This window comes from Stegostoma tigrinum, chromosome 12 (assembly GCF_030684315.1).
Source record: "Stegostoma tigrinum isolate sSteTig4 chromosome 12, sSteTig4.hap1, whole genome shotgun sequence".
NCBI lineage: Eukaryota > Metazoa > Chordata > Chondrichthyes > Orectolobiformes > Stegostomatidae > Stegostoma > Stegostoma tigrinum.
The window spans coordinates 78,451,571-78,464,054 of record NC_081365.1 but is presented as its reverse complement, the minus strand read 5'-3'; the positions used below and the strand labels follow the sequence as shown (position 1 = coordinate 78,464,054).

The 12,484-nt window shown below is 40.1% G+C and overlaps 2 protein-coding genes across 9 annotated transcripts in view; one reads left to right on the top strand and one right to left on the bottom strand.

The window, feature by feature from the left end:
• The window catches only part of LOC125456846 (coagulation factor X-like), a 35,311-nt gene that overhangs the window by 21,342 nt on the left and 1,485 nt on the right, over positions 1 to 12,484 (top strand). For 2 of the 5 annotated variants that reach the window (XM_048540298.2, XM_048540297.2), the window contains exons 8-9: positions 1,032 to 1,146; positions 2,241 to 9,232. In XM_048540298.2, coding sequence (XP_048396255.1) covers positions 1,032 to 1,146; positions 2,241 to 2,794 — 669 coding nt within the window. In that variant the 3' untranslated portion in view covers positions 2,795 to 9,232. Of the gene's footprint in view, positions 1 to 1,031; positions 1,147 to 2,240; positions 9,233 to 12,484 lie in introns of those variants that run through there. The other 3 variants (XM_059650475.1, XR_009446578.1, XM_059650476.1) reach the window with 3 other exon arrangements.
• The window catches only part of pcid2 (PCI domain containing 2), a 92,542-nt gene continuing 84,256 nt past the window's right edge, over positions 4,199 to 12,484 (bottom strand). For 2 of the 4 annotated variants that reach the window (XM_059650478.1, XM_059650477.1), the window contains 6 exons: positions 11,384 to 11,525; positions 11,017 to 11,117; positions 10,054 to 10,127; positions 7,180 to 7,305; positions 6,936 to 7,059; positions 4,903 to 5,878 (listed from right to left, as the gene is read on the bottom strand). In XM_059650478.1, the coding sequence (XP_059506461.1) occupies positions 5,789 to 5,878; positions 6,936 to 7,059; positions 7,180 to 7,305; positions 10,054 to 10,127; positions 11,017 to 11,117; positions 11,384 to 11,525 (657 nt within the window). In that variant the 3' untranslated portion in view covers positions 4,903 to 5,788. Of the gene's footprint in view, positions 4,366 to 4,902; positions 5,879 to 6,935; positions 7,060 to 7,179; positions 7,306 to 10,053; positions 10,128 to 11,016; positions 11,118 to 11,383; positions 11,526 to 12,484 lie in introns of those variants that run through there. The other 2 variants (XR_009446580.1, XR_009446579.1) reach the window with 2 other exon arrangements.

Sequence of the window (12,484 nt, the reverse complement as noted above, 5' to 3'; positions counted from 1 at the left end):
GACAGCTTATTCAACATTCAAACCACCTCCTGTGTAAAATATTTGTCCCTCACACCTTTTTTAAAACTCTCTACTCTCACCTGAAAAGTATGCCCTCTCATCTTGAAATTCCCCCAAACTACCAGTAACACTATCTATACACCTCATGATTTTATAAACCTCTCTGATCACATTTCAACGTCCTACACTCCAGTGAAAAAAGCCCCAGCCTATTCAGCCTTTCCTTATAACTCAAACCTCCATGACACTGTGAAAACACAAACATCCTTTAGCAGTGTAAACTATCGAACAGTACTTTGTGGAATTAGGGCTCAAGTAGAGGTCTGTTCAAACACACTGACACTCTGCATGCTGTCGAGACAAACTCTGCTGGCTTCCTGTGCAATCTGCTCTCGGCAGTTTCCTACATGTCATGCAAGGCTTACAAACAGTTCAAAACATTTATCTACATGTATCCTGAAAATTCTGAGACTGAGTCAAACCAGAAAGTTCCACAAATCCTCTCTCACTGGAGCAAAACCTGCCACACTGTTCAATTCCGTATTCAAAGGCAAGATAGAGATTGCAAGCTCTGATGGGAAAGTAACTTTCTTACTTCAGTGCAGTCTGGCTGGTGCAACTCTCTTATCATCCTGTTCTGTCTCATCACAGATCAAGGAATATTTGGGGTGTTGATGTGAAGACACTGTCCCCTTGCCACCTTGAGCATAACAGTATAGTAACTGCAGCAATGTTAACCAAAGCTTCAAATGGCACTTGCTCCACTGACCATGAGCTGCTTCATACAGGAACTGAAACAGAATTTTAGACAAATTGCACAGGCCATCATCACCTGCTCCCCATTCCGTGGAATTCCTTAGGCAATGATATTCCACATCAGACAGCCTATCCAATAATATATAAGGTGGATGGCTAGGTTATCTTATTGCTGGCTAACAATCCAGACCACAATCCCGACAAGAAACTCAGTCTTCACAAATTTGAGCTTGCAGAATTTCTGGGATAAGATAGTTCGTATGTTTCTGCCCTAGGTGCTCTTAAATTATGACAACAAAACATTCTGTGCAGGTGCCATTCTAAATGAGGACTTCGTGCTAACCTCAGCTGACTGTGTAAATCAGTTGCGTTCCTTCACAGTTGTCGTGGGTGAGTTCTTTCAATTTTTAGTTTCTGCCTTTTCGATATCAGATTGAATTTGATGATATTGTGCTACCGAGGTTTTGTTTTCTTTTTTTAATCTTTTGTCGCCTTCGAGTATGGCTTGAAATTTGGCATTGTGAGCATCATACTTCCTTTGGCTTCAATAGTCGGTTATCTGTGGGCCTAATCAGTGTGTCTTCAACAGCTACTGAACCACTGCCTTAAGCAGCCAAGTTAGTGAAAACCAGCCAGAACTATGGCTGGTATTTTGTGTCCAATTATCATAGAACACAAAGTGAGGCAAGTTACTTCGTATATTGTCATCTGACTTATAATAGATCTAGATGAATTCATATGAGAGGGAGGCTGCATAGACAATGAGCACCTGTATAGACCAAATGGACCAATTAGCCTGTTTGTACACTGTAAACTGGAATTAGTTTAGCTCAGTTAGGTGGACTGTTGGCTTGCAAAGCAGTGTGATGCTGACAGCTTGGGTTCAATTTCCATCACTGGCTGAGGCTACCATGGAGGACTCACCTTCTCAACTTATCCCCTTACCCGAGGGGAAAATCACCACCAATCATCTCTCTTCTAATGAGAGCAGTCCTATGGTGCGGTAAGGCTACAGCAACACAGCATACTGTATATTCTATATTGAATCTATGAATTCTCTGCCGTAATATTTCTCGATACAGGTACACATCTAAACATTCTGTTGCTGATTTTAAAATGATAGCTATTTTCTGCTCCTTAACTCTGGTTTTGTCTTGCTGTCCAGGAGAGGGCACTCTAAGTGTCCTGTCCAATATTACTCTCTCAAACACCACCACCTAAAACAGTTTATCTAGTCAGGTATCATTCTCTGATCTGTGGGAATTCGTTATGTACAAATTGGCAAATGTTTCCTCACTTTTGAGATGTGGTCAATTGTAACTCTGGCTGTAAAATACTTTGGGAAACCTTGCAGTTATGAAATGCTCCATGTAAACGGAACTACCTTTTTTAAACCACATCTTGGAAAAGTAAAATTTTATGAACAAAATTATAACATGCATTTCTCCATGATGAAAATCTACTTTGTATTTTTTTTATCGCAGGAGAGCACAACCTGGAAGTGAATGAGGGCACGGAGCAAATCCACAATGTCAGTCAAATACACATTCATTCAAGGTACTCCCCGGCTACTTTTGAGAATGACATTGCACTCTTGAAGTTAGAGACACCGATTGAGTTTAACAACTACACCATCCCCATCTGTCTTCCTGAAACAGACTTTGCTGAATTCTTTTTAATGAACTCTGAATATGGGGCCATCAGTGGATGGAAACTGAAGCAAGGCCATGTTGACCAGCCAGTTCTTCTCAGCATTCCATATGTTCCTTATATCAAACATTCCAAATGTGAGGGGCTGCAGCCATTTCCCATTGTACATCGCATGTTTTGTGCAGGTCTCGAAGAACTGGCAGACCCACTGTGTTACTTAACCAGAGGAAGTCCCTTTGTCACTAAGTATAGGGATGTCTGGTATATGACAGGCATGAGTTTAGGGGGAGGAGAATATGACTGCAATGTGATACCTGTTTATACAAAGGTATCAAGATACATCAACTGGATTAAAAAGATAATGGCCCAATCATCCTTGGGACTCTAGCTGTGTGGCCAACGTTAAGTTAAAGCAACTTCAGGAAGTACTTTTATTACTAATGTTCCTATAGACAGAGACACAGTAGTGGAGAATTGAGGTGGCATTCATAAAGCATAGAAATGATTAAAAATTGATTACTGACTCAAGTCCTACTTCTGTTCCCATATTCAAACTCCATATGGCCATTTGCAAGGATAAAAAAATGGATGCTTACCCTTGTAGACAGCATCTGGTCTTAGCCATGCCAGAAACTAAGCAAAGCTGCTGATGGGATTGAAAACTGCTGTACCAAACTGATAGCATTGAAGCACTCAGATACAGGGGATAGCAATGACGTTGGTTGTAAAGTTGGTGACTATTGAATGTTAATGACGATACTAATCAGGACTGAAACTATTACAATTATGTTGTTTGTGGCAGCAAACACAGCAGTGCTGATAATCAATAGTGATAATTAGTGAAATATTTGTATCTCCCAGTCACAACATTGCGTTCATAGTTGTTTTTGAACAATTGTATACAAGATGACAGATTTCTAACAGAACTTCTGCAAATACATTTTCTCCTTTCCTAACTTTCGTTTATGGACCTTCAGAAGAAGCACTGGTACAGATTAACAAAGAAAAATACAATGTTGATTTGAATATTTAAGCCTATGCTCGTTGATGTCCTGTGGTAATACACATAGGAGCAAAAGACAGAGAACGCCAGCGAGACTGACCAGTCACTGCCAAGAGGAGCAGGGCTATCAGACAGCTGAGATGGCTCATTCACAGATACAAAATGAGTGAATGTCTCCTCAATCAAAACCCAGGGAGGCAGTTCCTTGTCCTGATCCATGTAAAAACATTGGTCTTTGAGGGTGACTATCAAATTATATTAATGGCACCATTCCCCACTATCCTACTGACAGACATCTAACAATTGAAATTGTATCAAAAAATCCAGCAATTTTATATTACTTACAAATGGTCTCATTAGTTTCTTCACCATGAGCACGTTTCGTGACAGCCTGACTTTTTATCCATTCTATCTTATGTTTCACCTGGGCTCTGAGATGTACACAGTGGTTCAAATTTTCTACGAGCCTCTTAGGATGGAGATGACTCTCTTTGCTCAGTCCTGGGATCAACAGAGAACAGGATGACTCCTTAACATATTGCAGAAGAAGTCGTTCCAGTGTCACACTCTTGTTCCAGACTTCAGCAAAGAGTCAGTAGCCGTTCTAGGGTGGGTGGATGAGGGGAAAGATAAGTCTTATGAACATCAACAAACCACATGGTGCTGGGAATGGAGTTGCTCATCAGTGATTAAAAATGACAACTAATGCCACTGAATCTGAAGGATGCTGGAATCTCTGTTTAATCGAGAATCTGATTGGCAAACAGATTTCATTGGTACACTGAAATGTTGCTGTCTCTGTAACAAGTAGAGGTACATGTCTCACTAGCTTTGAACCCTAACTCAGCCTTATCTGTAGCCACTTCGATTCCGACTTTAGGTTGCTCAGTGGAACTTGCAGCAGTGTTGGCAGAGGTAAAGGTGACTACACTTTTCAGCACTGTGTTTTGTCTTTCCTAAATTGCAGAAAAAAATGCGAACAAATAAGTGAGGTAGATCCCAAGTTATATGTAAGGGTTAGTTTGTGCATCTCTCATGGGAAAGCTTTGGAGAGTTCAAAGACTGTATATAAACATTGGAAGGTGCTGGATATTGGTATTCCCATGCTGATTGCAGTGAATGGACCCGAACTTAGAGGAAACACTGGAGTATACTGTCATGAATTTAAGGTTGACATAATGATCCTCACTGATTTCTACTACTGTTGCTACTGCATTGTAATAATTGACTTCCAAATGCCCATGCTGCTGAGGGTGATAGTTTCTTCCCAACACCTTCATCCACAGCACCCTCACTTTCCTCAGATAGCAACACTCTGACTCCAGCTTCAAAATATGCAAACTTTATTTTTCCCTCCTTATCCTCCTGTTACTGTATCCTGATGTCCAATAACCCCTTTAAGTGCATCCAACCTTTTGAACAATGAGGTTGTCACCCCATTTTGACTGGCCCTTCTCTGTGGAGAGGGGAACAAAGTTACAATTTCAGGCTGATGAGGTTGCATCAGAAACATTTTTTTAATTCATTCACAGGCAATTGGCAGAACTCTTGATACTTGTTGCTTATAAGCAACTGGCAGTCAGGCCTTAACTACTGCGCTCCATGTTGTGTTAGGGATTTCTGATCCAGTAATGTAGAAGGAACAGTGATGTAGTTCCAAGTCAGCATGTTATGTGATGTGGAGGGGAACTTGCAAGCAGTGGTTTTCTCCTGTATTTGCCGCTTTTATTCTTCAAGGTTATAGAGGTCACGGTGCTACTGCTGTTGTAGAATGCTTGGCAATTTGGGGGAATCCATCTTGTAGCTAATAGAGATTTTTGCCACTGTGTGCTAGTGGTAGAGGAGTGATTGCTTAAGGTATTGGACTGGGGGCTGCTCGAGCAGATTGCTTTGTCCTGGATCTTCTCAAGCATCTTGAATGTTGCTCCTAGCACAGACAGGAGGTGGAATGTTTGCGGGAAAAGTGACTTAGCATTTCAATCGTGGGTTTTGCATGCATTCCATTTTGAAGTATATTAGTACAGTTGTGGTACAAATGATTAATATTGTGCCAACACAATCTAAATTCTTGGGTTTCTCCAGCAAAGATATGCAAACAGTGTACTTCAATAAAAAGAATAGCTTGTATTAATTACAACATCATTGTCATTTAACAAGTTTAAGTTAACAAAATATCCCTTGCATTACATTTAAATCTTTAATGGGAAATACAGAATGATACTGGGACAATGACAGAGGAAATGCTTCAAACTGATCACAGTAAATACTCACTGGGACGCAAGTCACATCATCCTTAGCTATGAAGCCATCAACCAACACCGGATGTGTGTCCCAGGATAAATGTGGGGGAGCAATATATGAATTTCCAACCTTAATTTGTTAAGACACAGAGGATAGTGGTGGGAAAGGGTTCTGTTTACTGACAACAAGCTTCTGATGCTGATGAGAGATATAACCCTTGATGTGTCCCTGCAAAACAAAGAAAGAACTGTGACCACACATACATACGCTACATTTAACAGAAAGTCATGCATTTAGATTGCAACTTCTGCAATTTCAAGATGATTCAACAACGAAATATTTCCTGAAGCTGACATAGAGATGTAACATGCTACACTGTAACATAAACAAATGCTGCAGAAAATTTGTGTTCGGCAATATCCCACAAATAGCAATGTCTGCAGCCAAAGAATCTGGTTTTGTGACACTGGTGAGCAATAAATTTTGGTCAAATTTCCAAATGGTCCCACAGTCACTTACATAGTCAGGCAGTTGAATCAAAACGACATTAGTGAACGAGATGGGTTTTTACAACAATCGATCATTGTTTCATGATCACCATTCCTTAGATGAGCCTTCAAACCCAAGTTTTATTAGAACTTGAATTCTATCAACTACAATGGTCAGATTAGAACTGGCGTTCGTTCCCAAAGTGTTAGCCAATGATATAGTCACAATGCCATCTACCCTAATATTTATCTGTGGCCATTAAGAATTAGTGTCAGCCTTGCCTAAAAGGCTGGCATTCTCACTTGTGAGTCTGTAGATCAGTGTTATTACTAGAACAAACCCAAGCAGTGAACACCCCCGCTCAGGACTACACTATCAGAGGTGTGGCCTTTCAGTTGAACTCAAACTATAATTCCAAGGCAGGATGGTATGTGATGTGGAGGGAAATATAATACCCTTTAGAGAAGAGGATCTGTGGCCATTATCAGATCAGTGGGTTAACTGGTGTCACCGAATATTAGATCCCAAAACCATGAAGCTGATGGGTGTGAGACTGACCTTCTTTTCCTTTTAATAACTGCTAGCCAAATTTATATTGAAATTGTTTGGAAGAAATATACTACAGTGAAGAATCTATGAATCACAGAATCTTTCAGCAATAGCACTCAGGAGACCATTTGGCCCATCACACCTCTATTGAGGTTTCCAATTAGTCCTAGCCTTCTTGCACATTTTATCAAATCTGACACTAATAGTCTGGACATTTTGTAACTTATAAAGATGATTTAAAACATACCATATAGATTAGGTTTGCCAAAATACATTGGACTTCATCGATGTCAACATCCTCGACTTGCATGAAATTAAGAGCAACCAGAAAAGCATCAAGTGGTAGCTGATGTGTCCTGAGCAGCAAATACCTACAGCAACAGAGTATACTTAAATGTAAAACTACTGGTTAAGAGCACTTGTCTTGTAGAACAGTGTAACACACACAGACAACAAATGAAGTGTTAGTGCTGCACAATGACGATACATACACTTTCTTAAAAAGATTTCTGTACGTGATGATTTTCAGTTTCTCAAGTATGAGAAAGATTCCACAGCGAATGAAGAAGGCTTCATGTTTTGCTAAAGCATCATTCAGTAGCAGAAGGTTCCCTTCACTAATTAAAAAGAAAAGACAAGGAAATTATACTCTAGAACTGAGCTCAATAACCTTTACGTGAGCCATATATTGACCCATGATGGCAACCTGATCCACTACTGCTTTGAATTGATTGCTGGTGACTGGGTGTTTGCAATGATAACTCAGACTTGCAGTTGATAATTTGCTAATTTTATAGCATCACTGACATTAAAATCAGCCAAAGAACTTTACAGCGAGGATGAGATGGAAAGAGTAAACAGGAATGTCAAAGCTGTGGATGGCACGTCATTGACAGAGAGGGAACAAACAGCTTGTTCATACAACATTGGGGTTTGCAAACAATTCTAACTGTAAAGAAAAGGGAAGGAGAAAACGGCTCTCGAAGTCACAAATGGCATCATGGTTTAACTGACCAATGCAAATTAGCTTTCTTTATCAGTCTTAGATGAGCCTTTGTCATGACTGATTGTATGTTTTTCTAATGCCTCTCCTCCCTTGCCAGCTGGGTGGAATTTTTCTCAATTGATTTTGTTTGCAGCCAGACAGTCTTCTGAAATAGCTTCTCGCCCCAATGCTGCATCATTCTCTCTGGAGACCTTGCTCCTACACCCACTGTTTTTCATCTACATACCACCCATCATGATATCAAGATTCCACTGTAGGCAAATGATGTCAAGCTACACCAATATCTCTCGAGCCCTTTATGCCTCTGATTTCCAAGATTACTCATCTGACAGGCAGTATTAAATAAGAATAAATTTACCCTGATTAAATATTGGAAAGATGGTCTAAAACCTACTGCCTAGTAACTGTCAACCACATTGCTGTACAGGGAGCATTTGATTTGACCAACATTTGAGGGAGAAAGTTCCAACTTACACTCCCCTTTGCTTAATGAAGCACTTCCTGACATCACTCTCAATGGTCTAGTTCTAATTTAAGACTGCATGCCACCCCCACCCCAAACATCTCTCATACTCCTTCCTCTACCACCGCCACTACTACTACCCTTGATCTGGGCTCCCCAGAGGAAATCATTTTTTCCCCATAACCTAGAATACTCTAACTATTTGTTACGAAAATGTGTGATCCAAATATTAATTTTTAATACGACAAATCCTCATTCTCTGTGGGGTAAGAGCACAGTCATCCCACTAATAACACCACACGCATTACCATTACAATGTTAATCTCCTATCTATTGCGAAGGACCATGCGATCAGACTGGATGGGGGGAAAGAAAGATTGGATCTAGGACCAAAGGACCAATCTCAGAGGTATGCGGATCCACACCTAGCAAATCCATGGATAATGAAGACGGAGTGTAACATTGATTGGACCCAGTAGTATATATACATTTATCTTGAATTCTTAATGAATGAAAGGCAAATGCACTGGGGACAACAGCAACAATGCTGTATCTGCAAGGTTCAGAGGTCCAGACAGAAATATCTAGTCTACAAGCCCTTCAGAGAGAGATGACATGGCACGGCTTGGAAGTGGAAGAGGGTTAATCTTGAGGCCAGTTGGAGAGGATTGTGAGCAAACTTGTTTAAAGAGCAACCGGCCTTTGTTCGCTCCCTCTTTCTTTGCAAACCCACTCTGCAAAGTGCAGGAACTGAAAATGCACTAGTGGCCACCTTCACCATTCACAGAGGGTTTCTGAAGTGGACTTCAGTACCTAACTCACCGTATCTAGTCAAAGGGAATTTAGCCAGTTACAACTGTCCTGGTGTGACATCCCTGTGCCACAAAGTTACGGATAACTTCCTATACAGCTCGCCATACAAGATAATCTATGACTTAACTAGTAAATGTCACTTGGCCAAAGTATCTTTAAGTTAATACACTGCAGAGTTGTCCTTTATCTTTGTTTTTCCTCAGGCTCATGCATATGTTTTTTTTAAAGGAGGTTAATTACATATATATTTGCATAGTCCAAACTGTCAATATCTTTATAACTGTGTTGGTTCAGTTGTATTTGTAATAAAGGTTTATTCCTTGACTAATGAAATCTGGCTGACTTGCTCTAATACTAAACCCAATAGAAACGCAGAATTACATGAAGTGCCCAAACTACCACCCTGGTTAAATTAAAGCTTTGTTACGACCAATGGAAGAGTGGAACTGGGATAGGATTTGGTGCAGCGCTCCAAACTGCCTCACAACAAGCTCAATCGCATCACTTTTTAAATCAGCTTTATTCAAAGGAACGGAAGTAGAACCCATGTAATTTGGCCTCTTTCAGACCAGGTACCATTCTGGTCAATCTGAACTGTACATTATCCAAGGCCAACATAACTTCCCTGGGACACAGTGCTCAGAACTGAATGCAGTACTCTAAATGCAATCTGACTAGAGCTCCATACGAGTGCAACATAATTTGTTTGCCTTTGTGCCGAAGTGCTGTTTGGCAATAACGCCATTCCCATTTGGGACAGGATTAAAACTACCCTCTCTCACATTATCTTTGATGCTTCTTTATATCATTAGGTTACGTCTGTTGTAAGAATAAGCTTGATTTTCATAACATTCATATCCTACCTAGGCTGGGTAATTCAAATTCTCAACAGTGCTGAGACAGTCAACCTTCAGGGCTGCAGATTCTGAATATAAATCAGAACACTGGCAAACAGTTGCCAGTGAATTACTGCACAACTCAAGGTATCATCCTCCAGCAACAGGTGGTGTTATATTTTACTTATATCATTTAAAATAGCGTGTAAAACAAATAAAAAATCCTTTGTCTCCATAAAATTCATACCTAACAGCCTTGGTAACATCAGAAAACTGCAAAAGGTCATATTTTCGTAACAACTGGATTGTTGGCATGTGGCCCTATAAAGTAAACGGATTGTTAAAAGAAGCTGGAAAAAGGGAAGGAAAGAAGGATTGATTCAGTACATTGGTATGTTGTTACCTCAGGATTCACAGAAGTCAATTGGACATTGCAAAGTACCACAAATAGCAGTGTGATAAGATATCTGAGTTACTAAATATTTGCAAATAAATATCAGCCAGCGTGCCAGACCTATATCAATGTCTTCCTTCAAATAGAGCTTTGAGGTCTTTTAATTTGCATTTCGGGGACAGGCAGGGACTTGGCTTAACACTTTATACAAACATATAAATTAGCAGCAGCAGAAGGCCATTCAGCATCAGCTCTACCATTCAATGAGATCATGGATGATCTGAGAATGTTTTGTATTCCAAATTCCAAGCTATCCCTGATAAACCTTGGATTCCCTTACCTAACGCAAATCTATGTATCCCCACCTTCAGAACATGTGGTGACCTTGCTTCCACTGCGTTGAGTTGGCGAGTTCCAAGCTCGCACAACACTTGAAAAAAAACTTTCCCCATCTCTGTTATAATAGGGCAACCCCTAATTGTAAAACAGTGCCCCTAGTCCTGAACTCACCCACAAGAGGCAATTCTTCCCCATTCACCTTGCTAAAATCATTTAGAATCTTATAAATCCCCATCAAGTCACACGCCAATGAAAGCAAGGCCAGACTGTCCAACTTTTCCTCATCCCTTTCAATGCATCCTTGAGTGTATCAGTGCCAGTCCAGATCATACGCTGAAGCCTCTGAAGTGTGACTCAATGTTAAAACATGCATTCACCTCAACATTCAGCATCAATGCTTTTTCCAAGAGTTGGCTTCCAAGATGTAAATGCTTACTGATACTACTGTAACATTATTCTACCTCATGGCTTACTTACAAGAAGCATCTTCACAGGTAACAGGTAAATCAAAATCATGCGTTTGTTTTTCTGGCTGGACCTGTGGCAATGCTGAAATGCAAATGATAAATATTCTTCAGCTGCAAAAAAAAAACAAAAATGTTACCTTTTAAAATTGGTTTTTCTGGTCCATCTATACTATTTGGCCACTAAAGAAAATATAAAGTTTCTGCATCCTGTGTATTTTATACTTTCTCCCTTTCCATGTACATTACATAGATGCTTAGATAGTTGGTATACAGCATATATAATTTGTTTAGAACAGAGCTTAGACAGTCCTGTACCAGTACAAAACAGATACTGTACAATAACAGGCGTACACAATACCTGGTAATGAATGCCTCACCTTGCTTAAAATCACTGTCAAACATGGCCTTCCTCCCAACATAGTATTTGTATGTCACCCTTTGTGCCATGCTGTATTCATCCTTTAAACTGGAGCTGTCAATCGCTCTGATTAAAGGTTTACATAGGTGGAGTTTATTGATCTGTTGTAAAATGGAAAGCACATCAAATATTATTTAATATCAATTTCTAGTGGACTTTAAATAATCCAGTACCATTCCTATGAACACCGATCAGGTACTTGAGAGTAATGGCATCAGTCTCATCCCCATGAAGTTTGGGTTACAAAATGAACGGCACAAAACGTCACAGGAAGACAGTGCATTTGCAGCTGTTACTACTTTAACTGCATTACTGATCCGTTGGATAAATAGGACAGAAGGTGACAGATGCAGTTCAATCTCAATGTGCACAAGTAATGAGAAGAGAAAAGGGGTGTTGAATGGACTTTTGTGGATTAACCCATGAGATGCATCAGCACAGTACTTAACGGAGTGAACATACGAAGGAGGAGTAGGAGTAAACCACTCAGCTCTTCGATCATGCTATGCCATTCAATAACAGTATGGCCAATCTGATTACTCAACTTTCCCACTTAACCCCGATAAACTCTTATCCTGTCGCTTATCAACTGCTTCCTTAAAAAATAATTCAAATACTCTGCTTCGAGGAGCAGACTTCAAAAGATTCACGACCCTCTGCAAGATAAAGCATACTCATCTTCGCTTTAAATGTGCAACCCCTTAGTTTTAAACAGAGGCTTGTACCTTCTCCCCAAGAGGAAACTTTCTTTCTAACCTCTATCCTCTCAAGACCCTTAATGATGCCATAAATTTGCAATCAAGTCACCCGTTACTCTAAACTCCAGCAGATACAAACCTAACCTATTTAAGCATTTCTCATAAGACAACCTGTCCATACCAGTTATAAGTCTCGTAAACATTGCCTGAACTGCTTCCAAAACATTTACCTCCTTGCGAAAATATGGGGAGCAGTACTCCAGATGTACACTCATCCTCGTACAGCGGAAGTATAACATCTCTATTTATGCACTCAATTCCCCTGGCAACAAATGATAACTTTCTACTAGCTTTCCTAATTT